Source organism: Artemia franciscana, chromosome 2, assembly GCF_032884065.1.
Source record: "Artemia franciscana chromosome 2, ASM3288406v1, whole genome shotgun sequence".
Classification (NCBI taxonomy): Eukaryota; Metazoa; Arthropoda; class Branchiopoda; order Anostraca; family Artemiidae; genus Artemia; species Artemia franciscana.
In genome coordinates this window covers 36126872-36153372 of record NC_088864.1, presented here as the reverse complement: position 1 = coordinate 36153372, position 26501 = coordinate 36126872, and the positions used below count along the sequence as shown (strand labels likewise).

Genomic DNA, 26501 nt, shown 5'->3' with positions numbered 1-26501 from the left:
CCATGCGTTTTCTTCATGCTTGTTTGAAGCTTAATATTTGGCAGTTGGTTTTGTTAGTTTTTAGATATAATTATGCAAGATATTTTAGATTGGTATATTGTCTTGCTTAATTTCGTCAAATATCTTTTTTAGTGCAAACCGAATCAGAATCAACGCTCTATTGTTGCGTATAGCGAAGAGCCATAAGCCTTAAATGTTTTATCCGTTTTTTTTTCTGGGTCTATTTTCTATGGGAGGGGTGGGAGGCCGTGAAAGCTTTGGAGGGGATTCATTCAATTAGAAATTAAAAATTCGAGTTCCAAAAGTGCAAAAAGTGAAAATTTGAGTGCCAATTCGAGTCTTTTTAGAGTCAAAAGTGATCGAAGGGCAACAAGCCTTCTTACCACGCTCTTTTAGCTGACCTCCCCCAAAGACATCAAATCGGAATTTGAGATGGTCATTTTGTTCAAAGTTTAAAATTCATTAGTTTAAAAGTCAATTAGCTATGCCTCCGGGGACTACATTACCCCCCACAGCCCCTGGGACAAGGGCTTTAGGTTATACAAATTTCCCAATGTGTAAATATAGGGTTTTCTATTTGGAAAGTAGAACATGTTTGGTCACGGGTATCAAAAAAGGCTTAGGGTATTAAGGTAAAACTTTCAGGAAGTGTGAGGGGGAGGCTGAATAAAATCAACACACTATGTAAATGCTGGCTGTCAAAACGATGTGTCTCCAAAGAACAGCTGAGGCGATTAAGTTGAAAGTTTTCAGGGTATGTTGAGGAAAATGTTGAAATGTAATCGGAGGGTAACCAATCCAATTTAGCCCACCATCCATGAATTAGCCCTCGTCACCTTTTTCAGATGTCCCCTTTACAGCACCGATCGAAAATTTTGAACAAGTGTTCTTTTTTATAAATATTCAAAGTGTTATTAATATGACTGCGGGGATATCTGCCCCCAGTCATCTTTCCAGTCATATTGATAATTTTTTTTTTATTTTTTGCCGACATTTTGAAGAATTCAAACATACTATTCAAAATAAAGTAAGTTTTTAAGGAAAAGCAAATGACGAAATAGGCTTTAAAACTTTTACGGTTAGGGGAAGACGGCAGTAGCCAAACTCCTGTTTTCAGTAAATTTTGTTCATTTTGTGTTTTACTTGAGTGCTGAATTTAATTTTTGCTCGTTTTAGAATTTGTTTATTCATTCGTATATATCAGTATTTGTTTTCTTGATGTTTCACAGGATGGTTTATTTTAATTTCTGTTCGTTTTGGGTTTGATTAATTTTTTGATAATAATTTCTGGTAATTTTAAGCTTGAGTTATTATGTGACTTTATTTGTCCTGGGCTTACGTTTAATATGTCACTTTACTTTTCAATAGAAAACCACTTTTTTGGGAAGTTTTTTTTTTAACTAATTAAAGAAAAGGATATAGCCTACAACGAATGTTAGTATACAATATGCATCTCTTTTTTGTGTTAAAATAGGAATAAATAACTCTACCTTTCGAAAAATGAGCCATGCCCCGAGTAGAAGGCAGGCAAACCGTAATATTATATGAATCCAAACAATCCTTTGTAATCTTGATCTATTATGAATTTTAGTAGTTGATTCTATAGTTTTACAACGTGGTATCAAAAAATTATTTTCCAGGGTCCTGTCGAATGTTATTTTTATCGTGAAATTACTCAAATGTACGATATATTCGTCTCTAGTCGACAAGCAATGTTGTCTAGCCTTCTTGATCTCACCACAGAAACATTTTGGGAAAGTGCAGAGGAAGAAAGAAACAAGTCAAAGTTCATCAGCTTCAAAGCACGTGAAAACCCTGTGCCAACAGCTGTCTCTGTCTATGTTGATAATCCTAGAGACTCGGCAAACAAAGTTAAAGTAATAACATTGAGAGTAGGAGCGACAGAAGACGAGCTTGGGCTATTACGAAGCATCAATATTGACCATAAATTTTGTGGATGGACGACCATTCAGATCCCAGGAAGTAAGTTCTCTTATTAATTGACAAGCCCTTGTTTGGAGGGTACCCGTATCAAGAAGGCCCCCGAGAACATTAAAAATAAATAGAAGCTCCAATAGGAGTTGCATTAGTAAGGAAGAAACATTTTTTTCTAATTAAAAATGACTTTTTGCAGCATGTGTCACCTCTCTTTTTTCTCGAAAAATTGCCCCAACCCTGTTGGCCATTGTCCTGGAAATTCAAGGTGGAAAATGTAAGTATCGGTATTTCGTCATTTTGTAATTTCCCCACTAGTTGCTATCAACATTTTAAGAGGCCTTCTGATAGGGTATATCAATAAAGTCCCTTGCCCGATAATTATCTGAAAAGATTAGAGGTGAACTAAGTAGTTTCCAAATTTTTATTTCTTCAAAAGCAGAATTACGCATGTTCGTACTTACAATTACACACATGACACATTTCGAGTATTAGTTATATGAGTTTTATTCCGGTAGATGTCGTAAAAAGAAGAATGTATTGACAGTATCCCTTCATATGGGTATGTTTTTCAGAAATTTAACTACCTCTTTCTAGTAGATCTCCTGACAACACAAATCTAGAGACATGTTCCGTTTCTTCACTCTAAATAGTCAGATTAATTCCATATCCCCACCGATACAGCGCTACAGACTGTTGGTAATATTACATTGAAATAACTGAGGTTATTTAGATTTTCTTCGGGCAGAATGTTTCCTGAATTATAATTTAATTTCCCTTGGATCATACGGGTATTATGTTGTTCATTCCTCTTTTCTAAGGTGTAATTTGTACACAAGGATATATGCACTGAGGTTGCTTAAAATACCATTTGGATTCTATAATATCCTAGGTCTTTGACCTCACTCAACACAAATGCTGTATTTCTTTTTGTATGTTCAACTTGACAAAGCTAAAGGTGCCGGAGCCAGAGATGCTATGATTTTTTTTTTTTTTTACTGGTTGACAATAACATGAACATAGCAATTTCTAAGAATGGCTGTACATTTTCAGGATTAAAGCCCAGTATTCTGCGAATAGAACTGCGTGGTGCTGATGCAACGTTGAGAGTACGACAAGTGAAGGTTGTTGGACATAGTGAAGGAGAGCTTCCTGCTTTACCAACACTAAGCCCAGCTAGTTTACAAATTTATAATTGTGAACAGGAAACTTTACGAGTATTCAGACTCTTAACCTCACAGGTATTTCTTTTTTGTTTCAAAGAAGATATAGATAAACAGTAATTGTGCAAAAACCTATGTTGTGGTATACCTTTGATATTGTGTTGTCCATGGTAAAGAAAAGTTTCAGGAATAAGCATAGTAACTTCCTTATTTGATTTCTGAAAAGTCTAAGGTATATGCAATGTATCTTATAATTGTGTCTTATTGCAGAAATCAAAAGAAATACAGTTCAAAAATGTAAACTGGGTTTAAGCTGCTTGGATAACATGAATTATGGTAGCAGCCTTGGGTTGGCTTTGCCGACAATAGTGCTGCAAGAGTAATACTTCAGTTTTGTTTCTTTGCCGTTGATTAAACGTTGAGCCCTTGGTTTTAAATAGAACCTTCAAGAAAGAAAACTATATTAAAAGAAAATTATTGGAAGTTCCATAAAGACTAAACCCAAAATTCACTGTTTTTCCCTAAAACCAACTTATTCCGGATTTTTTGACGCTCAGTCAATATTTTTCTTTTGAAAGTGTACCTTGTTTAAATGCTAATGCAGTGTTACTTTGGATCGAAACATAAAATATTACTCAGTCCATCTTGTTATCTATTAAAAATGTGGCACGAACTAGCAGCAGCTTCGGTTTTCGGCGTATTTGATGATAACAACAATTTGGTTCTTTGTTAGCCACCGATCTGACAAAAGAAATACCTGACTAATAAATGTGAAGCTAGTCATTGTGCTGCATTATTATCAATAATTTCTACCCAGTCACTTAAATAATTAGTTTCAAGCAATTTTTGTACACTAAAATATACCGGAAACGAATAAAAGCTAGAAATTAAAACAAGTATATAACCATTCAACCCCTAAGAAGAAGAGTCTGTTCTTTGATTTTTGATTACAAGTCTCTCTTCGTAATAGACGAAAAATTCTTAAAGTATAAAACTTTAACAAATACTAGCACGCAAACTGTAAAATGTCAGTGGTTTGAAATTTCTCAGGTCTTGGCCGACAGCCAATTGAACTTCCAGTGAGTCAGTGTACTCTTATGAGGAAGGCAGGTAAGGCATGGAATTTGCTTACGCCTCTAAAAATCAACAAGTTTCAAGTAGATCTAAGCCTTTTCATGCCATATGGGTTATCACCCCTATGATAACCCACATGTACATAGCGTGTCTCGATTCAATTGAATACTGCCCTCACCGTTATCTGAAAGTTTAACTAATACCCTCAGTGTTAGTAATAGAAGAAGGCACAGTAGCAGGAGTAATTGTAAGAGCAGTATAAATAATATTAGTGATAGCATTAGTAGTAAGCAGTAATAGTATTCCCATTGTGTGGTAGAAGTAGTACTAGTAGTATTACTATAGATAGTAGTAGTAGTGTTGTTTTAGTAGTAGCTATTGGTAGGAGTAGCAATATGAATATATTGCCTTTCGGTCAATTCAACAAGATGCAAGATGCAACATGCAAGATATCCCCCCCAAGATGCCCTGGAAGTTTGGAGGACGCTCTGGCTATAATAAGCCGTTTTTAAGATATGGCTGATACGCCCTTTTGGCAATCTGTATACAAAAGTGTTTTGATTTAGTCCAATTTACCCTCCTTCATTTCCTCATATTTTCATCTCATTATTCTCAGTCTTAGTAGTAGTCGCTGCTGAAGCAGTAGTCATAGTAGTAGCAGCAGAAGCTTTAGTAGGGGTAGTAGCAGTAGTAGTAGTAAAGTGCACATGCTACCTTTTTAGTCAATTGATTATCCCTATCATCTTTCCCTGAAAGTTCCAGATCAGTAACCTCAAGCATTCCTTAGTTATGCCCTTTTGGCTACCTGTATACACATGACGTGTTTTGATTTAATTCAGTACTCCCCTCAACATTTAATTGAAAGCTTCACCTGAATGCTCTTGGTCTTTTTGGACACTAAAAACCAAATATGCCCTCTTTCTCAATAAAAAGTCTTTCTATACAAACTGTATTGGTGAAAAAAAAAATAATAACAAACGTTGTGCTCACATTGTTCTTTTCTTTGGCCTCACTATTGCACTGCCCAAACAAGCCCCTGCTATGATATTTTTCAGTAAAGCGGAAAAGACAATTAGCCTTTTAGTGTCTGATATTTTAGCTTTGATTTGACTATTCATTTTGATTTATGTTCGTCTTAGGTGTCATTTATTGTAATATATGCTCGTTTTAAGTTCAACCTATTTTAATGATTCTATTTCTGGTCGATTTTGTTTCTAGTACCCCCTCTTCTCGTAACTTTGAATAATTTTTTGAAAATATTTTTTAAAATGACATTCATTTAAAAACCAATGAGGTTTTTATTTTTTTTATGATAGGTTTATACTGGTTTTAAAGTAGGTTTTTGGTTGGTAGCCTCCAAACAACTTCTAGATATGCAATTTAGCGTTCGAATTCTTGCAATTCTTCTCAGTCGTAAATGACTCCTAGGTCATGCTCTTATGTCAAGCGCCCTACTAGTAAAAAGAAAATATTAATATTAAGCAGAATGTTAAAAATTTTTATCAAAATACAATTCTTTAATTTCTAATTAGCTTTAATTTGGCTTGTTTTAATAGTTTAAGTAAAACATTTGTTAATCTCAATTTTTTTCCTTTCATATGTTTCGCTCTTCTTCTAGCTCGTCCTTTGAAAAAATCCAATAACAGTTTGAGTTTTGTTCAATAAATATAAAAATGTTTTTTATGTTTATTCTTACTTGTTGCTTTCATTCTTATAAGGTATTTGGAGGACTCCTTTTTGAAGTGAAAAGTAAGGATCAGCCATTAATGTTCTCCCAAGAAGAGGGCACAAGCGAAGGGGATGAAGCTGGAGACGAGACGAACGATTTAAAAGAGCACGTTGTTGGTATATTATTCTCAAATTCTACTAACTTGTCATCACTTCAGAAACAAGTACGTATTGCACGATTGCAGATAAATTACTACGATTTAAGGGTATTTAGTCTAAGAATTGATGTTGGGCTATACATGTGTAAACTTGAATTTTTTTAGCTTCCTATTTTTCAACCATATTTTTTTGTCCTTTTATTATGTCATTATTTTCTACTCGATATTTTCTCAGCTTTTTTTCTTTGATGTAATTAGGCCAAGGGTAAGTTGGGGTGCTTGTTCTGAATAAAATTAAGGGAAGTTGTTTTAAAAATAATATTTTACTTGGGAGTTGATTCAAGGTTATTGAGTTGAAGCTTGAGCTCAAAATTTTGTAAAAGAGGCTTAGGTGAGATGGTAATGATCTTCTTCAGAATGTACTGAGACGGTGTTTAACAGTGTTTCAGCCTCGGGTGGCTTAAAGCTTAGATCCTAGGATGATAGTAAAATGGGAGGAGTGGGATTTTTCGACACGGTAAATCCTGAGGAAAATATTTTTTGTGGGTAGATTTTTTCGTACTTTTTAGTGTTTTATATTTCTGTTAAGACGATATTTTTGCCTTGGTCATCCATGGATATATTAGCGCAAACATCAGTCTAGCTCCACTAGTCTATTCTTTGAGAAGAGAGGATCTGTCTTAAAGTTAGAACATTCTGCACGATTAAAAATAACTCCAAGAAAGAAAGGGAAAAGGGACGGCAGTACTAGTTAAGATTATGAAAAAATGATTTCATTGTTTTAGTTTAATATGCTATACATAAAAACGGGACTATAGTTGCTCGCTAGTCCCCCGAGAAAATTTGTGTTGCCATTCCAAATAATTAATGAGACACACAAGCTAATAAATATTCTAGACAAGTATTTGCTTCTGCTAGAAAATATGAAACAACGAAGGATACAGACAACTTAACAAATGTGCGGAAAATTTTGAAATGATTTATAACCAATATGCTACTAGATAAAAACTTTCATTTTCTGGAAAAGGAACAACGCATTTTTTCGCTAAAGATAATTAGTTTAGCATTCAGTATAATTGTAGGTAATAACTTGCTAATTCCTTTATTCTAGGTTTGTGCTCAGATTTTTCAAGGCATAAGAGTAGAATGTCAGCGTCTTCGTGACGACTGGGACTTCCAAGTAGAATTATTCCAAAGTGGAGCTGGATGGGACGGAAGGGTGTCAGACACTTATTGTTTTGAGCTTCTATCCCAGGTTCGTTTTTTTCATTTTATTGATCTATTGGAGCGATAAAAATAAAAATAAAAAAAAGTAAGAAATAATCGACTGGTTTAAAATTATCATTGGTGCTTGGTGCACAATTTCTTGTTGTTGCCAGGCACGGCATTTCACTCAGAAATTCCGAAAAAATTGTTTTACATAGTGAGACACTTTTCTTTTAAGTTGAAAATGCATGATATTTTAGATTTTGTCGGTATTCGTGTAAAATGCGAAACAGCACCCTGCTATATTTAGTAATTTCTGTTCATTTTAAATTTCTCATTATTCTTTCTGTCATCACCTTTATTAAAATAATTACTCCGAAATAACTTTGAAACTGAACTTCTGTTGCATTTTATTATGGATCATTAACATATTTCTATAGGTAGTTTTGTCACTAGGCTTGTGGTCATGGACATAAAGACTGTCTCGTGTTTTTTTATTAGACTTGGGTTTCTGGTGCATGTCTGTTTATTCATTAGTTTTTATTTGAGAACTAAAACCGCTATATGTGACGCCATCTATTTCTAAAAACAAAATACACAGGAATTCTAAAAATTAAAACAAATAATATATCATTTCTATGAGTAACTGCTTGTTTCAGGCATTTTTAGCGAAAAATACAAAAATAAAGATTAACTAGATCTACGTTGCATAGGCAACGTGAGGTGTTGCGGCAACCTTTGTTCGGCTTCGCCGGGTAAAGTGTTGTGAGAGCAACACTTTGGTCTTGTTTCCTCGCTTCGATTAAACGCTGAAGTTGTTAATCTGTAAGGATATTAAAATAAATACTAGGTACACAAACTCACAAAAGATGAAAACCCCTCATTGCAACTAGCAAAAGTTGCAAACCTCTCATCGCTGAAGATGATTGTAGCCTAACAGCCGATTATTACTTACGAGTCCCCTACGTGTCTTACCACTGGAACCAAAGCAGTCTTACCATCAAATACACCGGAAGCAAATAATAGGTACGCCAACTAGCGAAAGTTGCAAACCCTTCATTGCCGAAGTGCTTAAAACTCCCCTATATGTCTCATAATTGGTATCGGCCTATTTTTGGTTTCAGTGTGTAACCCTACTACTGAGGTTGTCAACCCCTTTTAACTTTCAAACTGGTATAATATTACGCAGATATTATCTCGTGAAGGAATTTTTCTACCAAAAACTGGATGATATATACTTTGATCAGCTCATCAAGAGCTATCGACTGCTGTCGAAAAAAAATTTATCTGTCTTAGTTCAAAAGTTGATTTTTTTTTTGCCGTAGGCCAAGTTTCTAACGTCATCAGTTAGGCAGGAGAAAAAGATAAACTCTAATTTCCTTAGCAATGAAAGAACTTTTAAAGTTTAAGAGACACATCTGATACCATTTCGGTATTGGCCCACTTTTGGTTTCAGTGTGTACCTTACTACTAAAGTTGTCAACCCCTTTAAACTTCAAACTGGTATATCTCATGAAGGAATTTTTCTACCAAAAAATGGAAGACATGTACTTTGATCTGCTCATCAACAGCTATCGACTGCCGTCGAAAAAAAAAAATCTATCTCTCTTAGTTCAAAAGTTGATTTTTTTGCCGTAGGCCAACTTTCTAACGTCATCACTTAGACAGGAGCAAAGGATAAACTCTAATTTCCCTAACAATGGAAGAACTTTTAAAGTTTAGGAGGCACGTCTGATACCATTTCTGTATTGACCTACTTTTGGTTTCAGTGTGTACCTTACTACTGAAGTTGTCAACCCCTTTAAACTTTCGAACTGGTATGTCTCATGAAGGAATTTTTCTACCAAAAAATGGATGACATATATTTGATCAGATCATCAAGAGCTATCGACTGCCATCGAAAAAAAATTTATCTGTCTTAGTTCAAAAGTTGACTTTTTTGCCGTAGGCCAAGTTTCTAACGTCACCACTTAGAAAGGGGCTAAGGATAAACTCTAATTTATTTAGTAATGAGAGAAATTTTAAAGTTTAAGAGGTATATCTGATACCATTTCACTACCGCAATCCCAAGTGGGAAAAACCGAATGATAAACTCAGCTGAAACCGCAAACAGAAATGTTAGAAACAGTAGATGGCAGCACTTTTGGTCCCCACTTTTTTATTTTGGTTTGATGAAACAAAAACTTCACTGCATAACTTCAGATAGTTCTCTCTCACATAGGCTATAAAACTCATAGTCACTTCAAACATTATAGGCTCTGGCTCAAGGACAAGCAAAAACCATCCTTTTTGGCCCCAGGCAAGAGCTCTACGAAGGTTTCCAAAATGCAAAGTAATATTGATCATTCCGGCCTAAGGTCCACACTTTCCATAAGAACCGCAGAGGTTAAACCCTTACCACTTTCTAGGAATAAGCTGAAATCGGGGTGCTAGAAAAAAAACAAGACAAAACCAAAGTGCTGCTCTCGCAACAAAATCACGAACAGAAATGGGTAGAAACAATAGATTTTTTGCCCCAGGCAAGAGTTCTACAAAGCTTTCCAAAACGAAAATGGGTAGAAACAATAGATTTTTTGCCCCAGGCAAGAGTTCTACAAAGCTTTCCAAAATGCAAAGTCATATTCATCAATCCGGCCTAAGGTCCACACTTCCCGTAAAAACCACAGAGGGTAGACCCTTACCACTTACTAGGAATAAGCTGAAATCGAGATGCTAGGAAAAAAAAACACGACAAAACCAAAGTGTTGATCTCGAAACACAAGAACATCCTTTAGAATAGCGATTCTTTAGCCTTGGAACGAGTATGACTTTTATATTTGCCATTCGTTTTGATTTACCTATGCCCTTGGAATAAAATTATGCTTGCACACATGGTATTTCTCTGCTTTTTTCCCCTTTGTTTATAGTATAATCTGGAAAAGAAAATTAGCTAGATTTATCATTCCTTTCAATTAACTTCGTAATGAAAGTGCCCTTACGATAAAATCTAAACTAAAAGCTAAAATAAGTTCAGTCAAAACTACAAACTGTGAAAGGCACATTTAGGAATCGTTCTCTCTCCCTCTTGAATTCAACTCATGATGAATGTCAATGTAAAAAAGGAGTAAAAAGACCATAGACTCAAGGCTACATTTTTAAAGTCTTCTATCATATGTGCGAAATTTGGCTATTGGTATCGTGGCTTGCATTGGTTTCACAAAGTCTTTTTCTAGAATTGAAAAAACGAATATTTGATGATAAAAGTAAAAATTGAAGTTGGAACTTAAAAAGAAAAAATTAATGATTTGAAGTTATGTAATATGTTTCTGGAAACGGTTTCAAATCAACTGACTCGTGAAATGTCCCTATATTCGTAGAATCCTAAAAAATAAATAAAATTGTGCTTTACTAAAAAGACAAAACTGGTGCAAAAATACAGGATTTGGAGGAGAATAAATCCTTACATAGCCTCCTTAAAATAAAAAGCTAATTTATAAAAATTCAATAGTTTTTTGTTTTTTTACTGGCCACAAAATCAATAAACTCTACTATACAATTTTAATTCTCTCAATAACTCTAGCAAGCTTTGTTTTCAGTAAAGTGCTATTCTTTCAGTAATCGAAGAAATGTTGATTTCCCACAGGAATTGAAGAATAATCTGGATTAGGCGTTTTGGAAAAAAAAATTTAGCCTCCATAGTATGGACATTACACGTTTCAATTTTTTTTAAGTTTCATCATTGGTTATGTGAAAATATTGAAAGTAGGGCCGACTAAAAATTCTGCTTAGGTTGAAAAATCTCTTCCTATGATTCTTTGTTCAGTTTAGACAAATGAATGAGATTATTGGATACATCGTTATTTTTCCTTTTTGCTGGGTCAAAATTCAGTCGTATGTATCCGGTTTTGGTCAAACTCAATCAGTTGGTGGGGCTTCTATCTGGGTTGTATGGTTGCACTTTCCAATTCTATGCTCAGGGACTTAATGGATTATTCTCCATATTTAGGTATTGGCACTTAGTGGTAGCTCTGTTGGTCGTGCCCACCTTTCTCGTCAAGGAGACCTTTTATGTGACCTCTTTGTTCTTCTTCATATTGGAACTGCTAGAATTCAGCGTCAAGTTCTGGCGCTACTTAGAAGGGTGATTCCTGAAATTGATCCACGAAGTCTCTCAATATTACTGAAGAATACTGTATGCTCTTCAAAAGAAGGCTACAAGGAAGGGAATGATCTTACTAGTCCTGAGTAAGTGTTGTATCACATAATATTCAATTCCATATAAACGTGTACACAACTTATAAAAGGAGATGAATAGTATGGAACCTTTTCAGTAATAAGTGTATATTTTTCAAAAACTTTAAACAGCACAAACCAAAAAATATTTAGTGATGACAGAGGGTATTATCCTATCCTTTAAGGAGCCTACTCTTGATAGGAATGATGTCGTTGTCAAGGTTTTATTTTCTCTTACAAAGGTGTTGACGGCAGATTATGTCAAAAAGTTTGCCAAAAATAGCATTGTGTCCTATGTTGGCACGCTTCCATTTAGCAGCTTTGTAATTGTTCAAAAATATGACAATTTAGCAACTCATAAGCACCTCTAATGTCATAGAACCTTCCTTCAGTGTCTTTTCCTCTTTCTCTTATCTTTTTAGGCTGCCGGTTCTTTTCTTGTTTAAAAATATACTTTTGTAATTGCTTTACTGCTGCGTCTTTTCCCAAATTCACAATCTTTAAGGCTCGATTAATAGAATCTTGGATACTAGAAGCATCTTGAGCCTAAATTTTAGTGAATGGCTCCAATTTAATGAATTGTCGGTCAGCTTGTTTTCATATGTGACAATACTGACACAAGTAATGAAAACAAGCAATAGATGCAGAAGATTAACCAAATTTACTTAAGAAAATGTCTCATTAGCCCAGTGTTGGGAAAATATACCGTATGCCAAATGGGATGATACACAAACTAAAAGTTTTAGGCCTGGGAAGTAGCTCCTGCAAAATTTCCCCCTGGAAAATACCCCCTTTCTGGGAAATAACCCACGGAAATCCCCCTGTCTGTAAGAAATTCTACTCCCCATCATCGCATGTCTTGTAATCGCCTATTTCTATGTTCTTCACTTTTGTTTTTTGCTTGTTTTAATTGTCGCTGACGCAAGTGTTCTAATTGTATGTTTTGTTTTCCTCGTTTTCGTTTATCATTAATTTAGACATTTTTTCATTACCCTTTACCTTAGCTGCTCGGATTGGTCTTTCCACATTTGTTTCTTTCGTAGTGTTGCATGCGTCATCTATATATATAAAAATAAGTTGTCTGTCTTTGTGTCTGTCTGTGGATCAGGTGACGTCATGTTTCTGTGTTGACTGACGTCATGTCCGAAGATATACTCCATCGAAAACAGTTAGAGACGTCAGATATGACTTTTGATTTTACATCAGAAATTTATAACTACACTTTAGTTGTTATAGAAGATTTGTGCGTACGTATGGCAAACAAACCTCTTCAGGATTTGGGAATGCCTTCACCTAACCGTATCGCTGCTGTTTCGACATGTGTAGAATTGGATCGTGAACAAAGTTACAGTACGAGTGATCTATTGTCGTATGTACAAAATAACATTTCCAAGTTAACGTCGGAACAAAAAGACATTTATGATACGATAATGCATTTTGTCGATAACAACGTTGGAGAAATTTTCTTTTTGGATGCGCCAGGAGGTACTGGTAAAACGTTTCTGATAAAACTGATTCTGGCATCAATTCGATCAAAAAATGATATAGCGTTGGCAATTGCGTCGTCCGGAATAGCCGCAACATTGCTGCCTGGTGGAAGAACTGCTCATTCCGCTTTGAAATTGCCTCTGAACTTGCATTCTACAGAAACTCCCACGTGCAATATTTCCAAATCATCTGGGATGGGTAAAGTATTGCAGCTACGTATGGCAAACAAACCTCTTCAGGATTTGGGAATGCCTTCACCTAACCGTATCGCTGCTGTTTCGACATGTGTAGAATTGGATCGTGAACAAAGTTACAGTACGAGTGATCTATTGTCGTATGTACAAAATAACATTTCCAAGTTAACGTCGGAACAAAAAGACATTTATGATACGATAATGCATTGTGTCGATAACAACGTTGGAGAAATTTTCTTTTTGGATGCGCCAGGAGGTACTGGTAAAACGTTTGTGATAAAACTGATTCTGGCATCAATTCGATCAAAAAATGATATAGCGTTGGCAATTGCGTCGTCCGGAATAGCCGCAACATTGCTGCCTGGTGGAAGAACTGCTCATTCCGCTTTGAAATTGCCTCTCAACTTGCATTCTACAGAAACTCCCACGTGCAATATTTCCAAATCATCTGGGATGGGTAAAGTATTGCAGAAATGCAAACTTATTATTTGGGATGAGTGCACAATGGCACACAAAAAATCGCTCGAGGCTCTGGATCAATGCTTGAAAGATTTGCGAGGGAAGTCGAAACCCTTTGGCAGCACATTAATATTGCTTGCGGGAGATTTCAGGCAAACATTACCTATAATACCTAAATCAATTCCTGCAGACGAAATGAATGCTTGCCTGAAAAATTCTAATTTATGGGCACACGTAAAAACATTAAAATTAACTACAAATATGCGTGTCCGATTGCAAAACGATGACTCTGGTCAAACATTTTCAGATCAATTGCTGGCAATGGGAAACGGAAAGCTCCCAGTAGACTCAATTTTAGGACGTATACAACTACCTGCTGATTTCTGTAATTTAGTGACGTCCAAAAATGAATTGATTGAAAAAGTATTTCCGAATATTCTAAAAAATTATAAAAATAATAAATGGCTAAGTGAAAGAGCCATTATTTTCGCACCCAAAAATATAGACGTCCACGAAATCAATAATATTGTTTTAATACTTTTAAGAAATATAAACCCACCAAAGCTTTGCAATGGCACTCGACTTGCCGTAAAAAAAACAATGGAAAACCTAATAGAGGCCACAATCTTGACAGGGCCTTTTGAGGGTGAGGCTGTTCTTATTCCTCGCATTCCCATGATTCCAACGGATCTGCCTTTTCAATTTAAAAGATTGCAATTCCCAATTCGATTAGCATTTGCAATCACCATTAACAAAGCTCAAGGTCAATCATTAGAAAAATGTGGTATAGATCTTAATACTGATTGTTTTTCCCATGGACAATTGTACGTTGCATGTTCGAGGGTCGGTAAACCTGACAATCTATTTATATGCAGCGACAATTGGACAGCGAAGAATGTTGTATATTCGCAAGTTTTACGCAGTTAATTTGTATTTTGGAACCAAATGAAGCGGTTAATTATCCATCTGAATTTTTAAATTCCATAGATCCTTCAGGGTTTCCACCACACGTGCTACAACTAAAAATAGGCGTACCAATAATACTTTTAAGAAATATCAACCCACCAAAGCTTTGCAATGGCACGCGACTTGCCGTAAAAAAAAACAATGGAAAACCTAATAGAAGCCACAATCTTGACAGGGCCTTATGAGGGTGAGGCTGTTCTTATTCCTCGCATTCCCATGATTCCAACGGATCTGCTTTTTCAATTTAAAAGATTGCAATTCCCAATTCGATTAGCATTTGCAACCACCATCAACAAAGCTCAAGGGCAATCACTAGAAAAATGCGGTATAGATCTTAATACAGATTGCTTTACCAATGTACAATTGTATGTTGCATCTTTGAGGGTCGGTAAACCTGACAATCTATTTATACGCACAGACAATGGGACAGCGAAGACTGTTGTATATTCACAAGTTTTACGTAGTTAATTTGTATTGTATCTATCTATCTATCTATCTATATAAAAACGAGTTGTGTGTATGCATGTTTGTTTGTTTGTAAAAAGAGCGTTTGCATATGACGTCATTATTAGTACATACGGCTTTGTATATGGACAGACAATGGGAAAGCCAAGAATGTTGTATATTCGCAATTTTTACGTAGTTTGAAACACATATATAAATCTATCTATATTCACAGGTGGGACACAGGGACACAACTACAATGGCGCGTAACTAATATGGCGCGTAACGACTTACGCGCGCGGGGGGGGGGGCTTGGGGGGGCGCGAAATGCCCCACCATCTAGGTGTTGGGGTGGCGCGAAGCGCCACCCCAACAGCTAGTATATATATAAAAACGATATGATCATTCCTGGGGTGGGGTGTGTAAATTTTTCTCTTGAAATGTGATCTGTTTGTTTATTCTCTCAATTATATAATTTGTTTCTAAAATTAAAGCTACAAACGAACTTTATCAAACTCGTGATCTATGTAAATCCTTTTTGGTGGCCAGAAATTCCCAGGATGCCAATTTTTCAGAACATTTTTGACAATTCCTTATTTTTGCTGTCATTTATCTTCTAACCGCATATTTCTTCTAACCGGATCTCTCATTCAGACTACCTGTCTTTTTTTCTCCAATTAGTGGCGACTTCGTTTTAATTCAAAGCTTTGCCTCTCACTCAGACTATCTGTTTTGGATTTTCTCCAATTTGTCATGGCTTGATGGGAACTTGAATGAGCCTTTTTCAAAATTGTATAAAAATGACATCATTCCAGTTGTTGATAGATAGAATTAAAATCAAGCTGCCATCAAGCCATGATTAATTGGAGAAAAGCCAAGACAGATGGTCTGAGTAAGAGGCAAAGCTAGCATAAGCCTTTTTCAGAATTGTATAAAATGATGTCAATTCATTTGTTGATAGTTCTTTGTTCTTAACTTTCAATTATGACCGTTGTAAATGTCGTTGTCGCAAGTAATCTAACCAAATTTCTCTTTTTTCTTCATGGTGTAGGTTACTCATTTGTCCTCTTTGTATTATGAAACTTCTGAAAATGCCTTTTGACAAAAGACCCATTGCACTTGGTATTTTCTGCTTGGCTATTTTTCTTGTGTAATTTTTCCTGCATCATAGTCACTAAAAACGATACAACCGCTACTGAGGCAAATATGACCTATGAATGCTCTTAAAATGTTCTCATAAATATGACATCACTCACGGGATTTTTTTTTTTCAAAATCAAGGCTCTTAGCAAATTTTCTCAAACTCGTGATCTGTATAGACCGTTCTTCAAAACCAGAAAATCCCAGGATGGCAATTTTCCAAAACAAAAATATGAAGCCGTTTTCAAGAAAAGTACATAAATACATACGTGCATTCATTCATATACAATTGTTCATCGTTTCAGAGACAATATATTTCTAGATAGTTGGACGAGGAGAGTTCTTTTTAATATAATTAAAGAAAATGAATAATTCTCAAGCTGTTAACATCGGAATTTAGTCTGACAGTAGCATAAAGACAATTTCTTTTCTCTAGTTATTGTCTTGTATTTTGTTGTTTTTCTTTGTTTTGTTTTGTTTTTTGCTTTTTTTTTTTTTACCGGGGAGCATAATTTTGACTAATCATGTCACATGATATTTAATTTCTGAAATAAATATTTTGTTTAATCGAATACGTTGCTCGCAATATGTTAAGCAGCCTGATTAGGGCTTATGTCAAAACTTTATTTTAAGCAGCGTTTGCGGAACAAACGAATTAATATTACAAAATATACTTTTGTTTTACATTTCCTTTCAAAGTACCCCTCCCTCAAATTTCAAAACATTTCATTTTACAGAATGGTCGCTTTCGACTTGATGTTTTCTTGTATAGCTAAAGCTTTGACAGTTCAAGTGAGGAGCCGTCGACCCTCCGGCTCAAAGACTACGCATACTCCTTCCATAAATTTCATTGAAAGAGCTGGAGATCAATGGTATTTGAAAGGAGCGATTGACCACCAGATTGCTCTAAGCATTGTATTACTAGTACGTGATATGGCCAAGGTAATTTTTCTAGTTTTTCTATTTGACAAACTAGGCTATGGAATACAATCATCAGCTCACTAGTTCCGATACCCCAGAAATTTCAAGGCATGTAGAATTAGGGTCAGCTTGGTAAGACACTTTTCAACTCCTTCCTCTGAACATTTGAAAAGCTCTGGATGCATTCTTGCCCTATTTTAATTGGACTGTACGTAGAAAGTTCTGCATGAAGCAGCCCATCCAAGACAATTTGTTCATAGCCTTTTTTTTCCTACTCTTATTCTATATCATAGAATTCAGCCTTTCTGTTACACTAGTACTATCAAATAACAATCCTATCGGTAACTTATATACGGCATCGTAATGTTCTAGAATCTTCACCGTCGCATTGATTTTCTGAGGGGATGAAATTTAGGGGAGCTAAACACCTGATTTTACTTCATTGAAATTGTTTGGGTCCCAGAATTATCATGCTGTTTCTATGGTTTTAGATCCTTAAAGGTACCGACCCGGTTCGGAACGACCCTTTTCACTCTCACAATACTAATGAAAGGAGTTAATTCGGATGACTTAGTGAGTTGTTTAAAGTTCCTAGCCTTTTTATGACTCCAGGCCCTCAATTCAGGACTACCAATCCACTAAAATGAAAATCTCGTTTTTAAGGGCTAATAATACCACCGAACGATGACAAGGACTAACACTGACAACATTTCAGACGTTTTATGCCCTGTGCAATTCGGACATTGCCAGCTGCTGTTGGAATCAGCTTTTGAGTGTTCCATTCAGCATATAATAATAATATATTGGTGAAAAGTTTCCCATCTTCATAATTGTCTAAATTACTGAGAGATAAAATGGGCAAACCTTTTACAGTAACAGAATTTTCAATATTTATTTTCCAAGAAATTTTAAGCTAAAACAGGCAGAAATAAAGTTAAATAAAACTAGCGGATTTTTTCAAATGAAGACGTATTAATATCGATCAATATTGATGGTATGGGAGCATGTACCCCTTTTTTATACAGAGAATTCTTGTAAAACTCTCTTTATCCAAGCCCAGCCTAGTTAGGGGAATAACCGTAAACGGGCTTTTAATATATATCTCATTTTTAATGACCAAAGTGTCATACCAACATTCCAAACTAAGTGTCAAAACAAATTAGCATGCCCTATAAAGGCAGTGTGGTCTTCATCGCTATTTAAAGATCACAAGAAATAGTCTGTCTGTTAAAACAGGCAGACATACTTCTGATAAAACTATCATATTTTTTCAAATGAAAACATTATTATCAATCAATATTTAGGGCAAGGGAGATTGTACCCCTCTTCTTATACTGAGAACTCTTCTAAAACTCTCTTTTTCCAAACCCAGCCTGGTTAGGGGAATAACTGAAAACGGGTTTAATTCAATTTTAATGACCAAAGTGTCAAACCAACATTCCTAACTAAGTGTCAAAACAAATTAGCTTGCTATAGAAAGGCAGTGTAGTCTTCATCGTTATTTAAAGATCATAAGAAATAGTCTGTCTGTTAAAACAGGCAGAAATAAAGTCCAATAAAACTATCATATTTTTCCAAAAAACTATCACATTATTATCAATCAATATATTCGTCGTTATTTAAAGATCACAAGAAATAGGCTGCCTGTTAAAACAGGCAGAAATAATTTGGGTAAGGGAGATTGTACCCCTCTTCTTATACCGAAAACTCTTGTAAAACTCTATTTTCCAAACCCGGCCTGGTTAAGGGAATAACCGAAAATGGCCTTTGAATATATAGCTCGCTTTTAATGACCAAAGTGTCAAACCAACATTTCAAACAAAGTTTCAAACAAAACTTAACTTGCCACAGAAAGACATTGTGGTCTTCATCGTTATTTAAAGATCACAAGAAATAGGCTGCCTGCTAAACCTGGCAGAAATAAATTCATATAAAACTAGCTTATTGTTTCAAATGAGTACATTTTTCAATATTACCAATCAATATTGAAGGTAAGGGAAGTTGTACCCCTCAACGTATACTGAAAACTCTTGTAAAACTCTCTTTTTCCAAATCCAGCCTGGTTAGGGAAACAATGGAAAACGGGCTTTAAAAATATAACTTACTTCAATGATCGAACCAACATTTCAGACAAAGCGTCAAACAAAAATTAGCTTGCCACAGAAAGTTAGTGTGGTCTTCGTCGTTATTTAAAGATCACAAGAAACAGGCTATCTGGTAAAACAGGCTATCTGGTAAAACAGGCTGAAATAAAGTCATATAAACTAGCTTATTTTTTTAAATTAACACATATTATTATCAATCAATGTTGAGGGCAAGGGAGGTTACACCCCTCAACGTACACTGACAACTATTATACCGAACTAACCCTCAACGTATACTCAGAGCTCATATACTAAACGTATACTTGACTAGGAAAGAACGGAAAGCACGGGTAAAATTAGTTGTAACGCATAGGAGAACCAGGAAATTTATCTGATAAATATCTGATTCATTGTTGGGATAATTATCCCAAAAATGAATAACAAGATGAACCATAAAACTAAAAAAGTTAAAACAGATAATTCCAGTTAAACAAAGTGAAGTAGAAATTACTATGAATATTTAAAGGGTGAGTTGATGTCTCCCCTCGGAAATTCCTCTCCCCCGCAAAATTCTTCCAACGGAAAATCCCCCCCAACTCATGGAAAATTTCCATACACGAAAAATTAAACAGCCATACAGGAAGTACAAAATAGGTAATTCAAAATGTCGATCGGATGTCCTAAGAGGTAACAATAGGACCAGATACAAAAACCAGTTATAGGACAGGGGCTGGCTGGTTTCCAATAATTATCGACTTAAAAAAAACAAAATAAAACTAAACCTCTCAATTTCCGATCGAATGAGCATCCTCCAAATTTTCTATGGGAGAGAGAGGCTGGGGACGAGGAAGGGGTAGCCCCCCCCTCATGTCCAAACAAATTCTGCTAGTTTTGGGGTTTAACACTACTCTTCACTTCCATAATAACAACCTAGACCAGAAATATTCCCGCAATTAAAGAGGGTTTACATATCAATTTCCACCAACGCGTCCTCCCCCTTCCTTAGAACTAAATCTGTATTAACCGAAGGCCTAATGAGAGTTAATATTTTTTGGCATTAAAATGCACCTTTTGAGGCATCTGCCCCTCCTTAACTACAAAACAATCAGATAACCCTGAATTTTCAATTTTACATGGGATGAGCCCCCTTTCAGAAGTTTATACGAAAACCCCTTCCATATGAAGTACCTCGGGAAAATGAAAAAGTGCTTCTTTTAGTTTTCAAAATTCATGGGAAAAGGCTGGAAATTCGGAGATACGAAATGGAATTTCATGAGATGAGGTACAATTTTTGGGACAAGTATCACTATTTGCAATATCTACCCAACTACTTTGACTGTGATGTTGTTTTTAACGTTAAATCTTATATTTTTCTGCTGCAGAGAACAATGGAAATCCTCTCAATAGCGTTGTATGTTCAACTACTTTTTTGCTTAGTAGGCGTAAAAAAAGAAAAAAAGAGGGGTTTATGTGGAAGAATGTTACAAGTTTCTGGCTAAGACTTCTGACTTATATGTTGAGGGCTTAGCCTATGTTTGAATTTTTCATTTGTAATTGCCATGCCAATGTGAGTATGTATTGGGCTTGGCTACTTTATTCACGTTCCAACATAGCTATACGATCATCAATAGAAATACCACAAAGGGATGACACCCATGGTGGTTATAGTTTGGATCTCGAAAAATATCTATCAATGATATATGAACTTCACAATACCACACGTTGACCAGGTGTATCTAACGTTGTAGTTTAGGCAAAAAACAGTTCTTCTGAGCTGTTTGATGGTCGCTGGGAAACTACATATTTCATCGTTTTTTATGATGAATATCATACTAAGTATGATTTCATTATTTTTTGTGTTTGATAAGATAATCTTGTGAAGCCTAGAATCTCCTTTTCAGGGCAGCTTATCTAATGAGTGGGCAACAAGCAGCCGTGCAGCAATCGCAAGCTCAATCCTGTCAGTAACCTCACTGGCTGATTCATCGACAGATTCATCTCAGTGTATGAAATCTTCAACGTTATGGTTATGCCTGGCTGCACTTGCTACACTTAGTGACGACTTTGTTGATGATATTGCTTCTGTGAAAGTTGGATCCCAACAAGCTATTCCTTCGAGGGTATGCTCGATATTTTTCATTGTTCTGATTGCATTTTTCTCCCATGGTTGATTTTTTCTGGTCTTCCTAAACAGTTCGACATAAGACTACAAAAATATGTATAAGGGAGAAAAGAATGATCAAAACTTTTTCTTTACTTGGGCTGGTAGCTTATTCTAGAAACTTAAACCATCTAAAAGGTCTTAAGTGTACTTTAAACTAGATTTTTCTTATCTTTACAGCGTCAACAGTAACGTTTGATCGGCTTCACCGACGAAAGTGTTGAGCAAGTAGCATTTGACTTCCTTTGATTGGGTTGCTATTTTTTTCATTTGATCCTTTTTAGATTGTAGCACAGTTGCTGCAATCTTACTAGAACTGATTCTTCTACTTGAAAGAAGAAAATGGCTTGAACAAACAAAAGCATACCAGAAAATCTTCAAATAGTCCCCTCCAAAATTACTATAAAGCTTCACTTCAGCTTTTCTCTATGCTCTTGCTTCAGAACAACCAAAAACCATTCTTTTTACACGCAGGCAAGAATTATGTGCAGCTTCCCAAAATATATTGTATTCATAAATTTTTCCAATCTTTTCTACTGTATAAAAATTCATATTGCTTTTAATTTAAATTCAGTTTGCTTTTAATTTAAAAGGAGCTACTTTCAAGAATAGACGAAAGTAAATGGTATGAAATGAAAAACGTCTAAAAGGTCTTTTCCCGTAAAAATCTGTGTCTTTCAACGATGAGTTGACGAATGTTAGGAGGGAATTAGGGGATATTATTCAGAAGTGTGACTTGTATATTACTTTAGATTAAAATGGGTTCTTGATTTGACTTGTATATTATTAATGCAATACATTTGAGTCGCATTAAAGAATTTTTCAGAATCGTGAAGATACCCAGCTTATCAGGATGACATTGTATAAAAAAGTAAAGAAAAAGGACGCTTAAACGGTAATACAAAAAATTATTTTAATTTGTGTGGATTTAGTATTGAATTGGCTTTAGGTTTGTGCTTTTTGACTTGTTTTTCTTTCTTTGTATATTACAGAATTGTGAAAAAAGAGATGGGTGTCGGCTTGGTGCCAGCTTTTGATTTCTTCATTTAAGTTTTCAAAATTAATAAGAGCAATTTTCAATATCCAACAAGACTGATTCAGTTTATTTTCTTCTAGCCACTTTGTAACAATCATGATGATGGTATCACACCTGGTACCAACATCTGCATGGAATGTGGACCGCTATGTTCGGACTGTGACCGAGTGTTGCATTTAAATAAAAGAGCTAAGAGTCACTCTAGGCAGGTAAGAGCTTACCTAAGAACATTCGAAATTTTATATCTAATTAAATAATAGTTTACTCACCAAAGGGCGAAAATACAAGCCGATTGTTAAATAAGGTGATAATTGTTAAGATAATTGTTAGGCAGGTAAGAGCTTACCTAAGAACATTCGAAATTTTATATCTAATTAAATAATAGTTTACTCACCAAATACAAGCGGATTGTTAAATAAGGAGATAATTGTTAACATAATTGTTAGGCAGGTAAGAGCTTACCTAAGAACATTCGAAATTTTATATCTAATTAAATAATAGTTTACTCACCAAATACAAGCGGATTGTTAAAAAAGGAGAATAGAGTTGCTGAAAATATACGGTATGCGGTACGATAATATTTGTTTTCAACAAAAACTATCACAACCTCAAATAGAGCCAATTTGCTTCTTATGTCAAACTAAAAAGACAAGACACGTGCAACCATGACAGCTGAAAAATCTTAAAAATTAATTTTAAGTTAAAAAATATAAAAATGGTCACAAATTAGTAAAATATAATATTCAAAAACATAGTGTACTATTTTTTTTATTAACTTTGCACAAATAATGGCAAAAAAAACGAAAGAAGAGGGGGAGATTTACTTGTTCAGTATTTCAGATGCACAAGGGAGAAAAGTCAAAATTAAACAGAGATATGATATGTCACAATTGAGGAAAAAAAAAACAACTAAATGACAGTTTGCAATGCCAATGTACTAATAACTAAAATAGGAACTAAGGAGCCCCACTCAATTCAAGGCATATCATTATTGAGGTGCTCCATGATAAGAGAATGAAACTCTTTCGAAACCTATCGGTAGCATCATGGATCGGTGAGTAAGTTGGACGAAGTAACTTGAGAGCCTAGCGGGGTTGTTAAAATCGGGGAAATCGTCCTTAGTCTGGGTGCTACAGGCTTGCGTAACCAATGGTACACCGAACCTGATAGCGGGTGAAAATAATAAAATATGGTACACTTGACAGACTTTTTTCTAACAACTCAACTTTTTCAAGCATCCTTACACAATACCTAGTAACGATGCCTAAAAAAATGTCCATGTTTGGATCTGTATTTTTTATATTTATTTAATTTGATTGTTGCGAGCTTGCCTGCCTGCTTTAACAGGGCATTCCTCTTGATAGAAGAAACAAGCCTCGAAGGACCGAAATCTGAGAGAAAGAAGTTTAGATCATTCTCTTAGAGATAAACTACAAAACTCTACCTTAGCTCTCACATCGTAGGCTCTGGCTCACTGACAATTGAAAATCATACTTTTTGATCAGAGGAAACGATTACACGTCCCTTTCCAAAATGTAATTTCATATTCATTAGTTTGACCTGAAGTCAACACTTTTCGTAAAAAGCGTGGATCTTAGAACCATACCTCTTTCTCACAATAAACTGAAATCAGTTCTGTAAAAAAAAAAAACTACAAAATAATAGTTTTGCTCCTGCACCACAATTAATGAACAATATTATAAAATAAAATAAACAGAGATTATTATGGATAATTGGGGCTACCACTGCCCACATCCTTCCCACTCTCAACAGCCAATGTTTCACTTATGCTTTACTAAAAACAGTGAACATTTTAAGTGGTTTATTTGATTAATGGAATAAAAAAACAAGCTTTGCTTTTCAAATACAAGTAAAGAGCAATATAAGAGATGAAAACGAGTAAAAACGACCCTGAACAAGAGGGAGACCATTGCTCCACTCAGCCTCCCTGATTTCAAAGGATTCCTTGTGTTCTACTAAAACCAAAGGGGCTTCAATATCTACGCAGAGGATATGAAAGTGATTTTTTTTTTTCAAATTGACAAAGAATTGGAACATGCCAGTTGGGTATCCCTTGTATTATCATAAGTTATTAGTAATGGACACACTTGAACATTACGGATAGGAGGTTCAGGTTTTTCAGAAGTCGCTCTCCATATTTTCAGTGTGTCCAATTAACTTTCCATTTTCTTTTTTATATTTATCTATGGTTGTTTGTTTCCCCTACTACAAAGAGGGGTCATTTTCATCTATGATGGCCAACTCTTTACTTTCAACACTAATTCGTTAATTTTGCTCTACTTGAAACATGTAATAATTTCAGCAAGTAATTTGTTTATTTGGTATTTTAACTTCAGGAAATAAATGCTAAGTTGTAAAAATAGATAAAGAAAGAGTTTTCTGTGTCATGCTAGGCTCCTTTTACAGTCCAAAGAAATACCGTAAAAACCATTTTCTTTGTTCAGCTTTAATTTTGGATGTTCATATCCAAGGCCCGATTTAAATTTTTATCGGGATACGTTTTTTTTTTATTGTGGAGACACAGGTATTTACGCGGAAGTCCCCGATAATTCGGGAATAGTGGAAGACTTGAAAAATAGGCAACTAATGAGCGATGAGCCAAATGTAATGCAAGAGAGAGGTGATACCGAGCTCTCAGCTGCCATTCTTGGGAGACATATGACAGTTCATAGGTGGCTACAAATTTCTGTGTTGTTAAAATCACGTTTCTGTGAGCAGGCAGCGCAGCAGCAAAGTGCACGTGGCACTTTGAGGATAAATCACATCAGTCCAGTTTTTGCTAAGGAAAAAATCGCTCCGTGTTTTTTTTTTGCGCCTCTCGGCATTCAGAGGCGCCATTTGGGCCAAATCTTGGGGTGGGCATGGGGCATTTGATAGAACTTGAGACTTTTATTATGAATCTGACCTACTTTCAAAGTTTGCAATGATTAATAGCAAACAGCGTAATTACCCCAAGGATCGTCAGGTAATTGCGCTCTTTGGCTAATAGGCGTGCAGTTAGTTCAAATCATTTGAAAAGACTGGATTATGTTGGACATAATGGATAATTATGGCCGGAAAAGGGCCCTTTGTGGTGGAAGCTTGAACCCCCCCCCCCGGAAAATCTGGGGTGGGCATTTGCCCCCCCTCGAACCTATTCATGCCTGTTCCCTGGTCACGTGTATGCAGTGATAGCCAAAATAATTGGATTATCTACTTATTCGCCTTATGGTAGAAAAGCATTTCTGAAAAATACATTTTATAGTATTTGTTAAAATACTTGTTAAATTTTGTTAAATTTTAACCAAAATTTATAAATTTCTGAGATTTCAACATAAATCTCACTACCCAAAACAATTTGAATCTGGACTTAAGAATGTAGCTATTTTGTTTTAGAAAAAAACTTTTTGATGTTATTTTTATGGTAATTCAGGTATGCAAGGAAGAAGAAGACTCCATTCGAGTTGACTATCACGAAGGATGTGGTCGAATCAAGTTGTATTGGCTCCTTGCATTGACCGATGCTAGTACGCTACATTCTCATGTTGAATTTAGAACTCAAACCACAGATGGACTCAATCAACTGGCTGCTCAAAATCATATGTCGTGTGGCTTTTGCTCCTCTGTTGTCAATCTAAGGACGGAAAACGGGATCACTTACTGTACAGAGGCAGAGTGTCAGGTAAAACTTGACGAGACCCTATTTGTTCACTTATTTCTTTGTAGTTATAAGAATCTGTCGAGTAACAGGTATGAAACAGAAAAATAGTAGCTATACTCTTTTGTGGGTATGCACTATTTTTTTCTATTTCCCTAAACACAAAAAAGTCCAAATTCCCCCCTCCCCTTCTCCGCATAAAAAAGAACACTCTGAAATATTCAATTCATCCCCCTGTTATGAGACAAAACAGGGTGTACTATCTTGCAATGATCAGAAGTGAGCTGGATTCTGTTTCTGATAGTACTCTGGCGATATTTGGGCTCAGCTACCCGTTGTACAGCCTCAGATGATAGGCTAGATGTTTTAGATACTTCTAATTATCTAGAACTAACAAATACGTAGCGTGTTGTTACGATCTCAAGGCAAAGTCCCTCGGAAAATCCCACCGCAGAAGATTTTCCAAGAGAAAGTCTCTCAGCGGCAAATCCTCCCGTTCCCCGTTGAAAATTCCCCCTTTTATCAATAGCTATT

General features: G+C 35.5%; 1 protein-coding gene across 1 annotated transcript in view; it reads left to right on the top strand.

Annotated features, from left to right (window-relative positions):
* LOC136040940 (E3 ubiquitin-protein ligase MYCBP2-like) overlaps window positions 1-26501 on the top strand; it is a gene marked incomplete in the record, with an annotated part of 337503 nt that overhangs the window by 303225 nt on the left and 7777 nt on the right. Inside the window, 9 exon segments of the mRNA XM_065725378.1 lie at window positions 1641-1983; window positions 2989-3176; window positions 5891-6064; window positions 7110-7253; window positions 11190-11428; window positions 16845-17049; window positions 21014-21232; window positions 22390-22518; window positions 25743-25991. Coding sequence (XP_065581450.1) covers window positions 1641-1983; window positions 2989-3176; window positions 5891-6064; window positions 7110-7253; window positions 11190-11428; window positions 16845-17049; window positions 21014-21232; window positions 22390-22518; window positions 25743-25991 — 1890 coding nt within the window.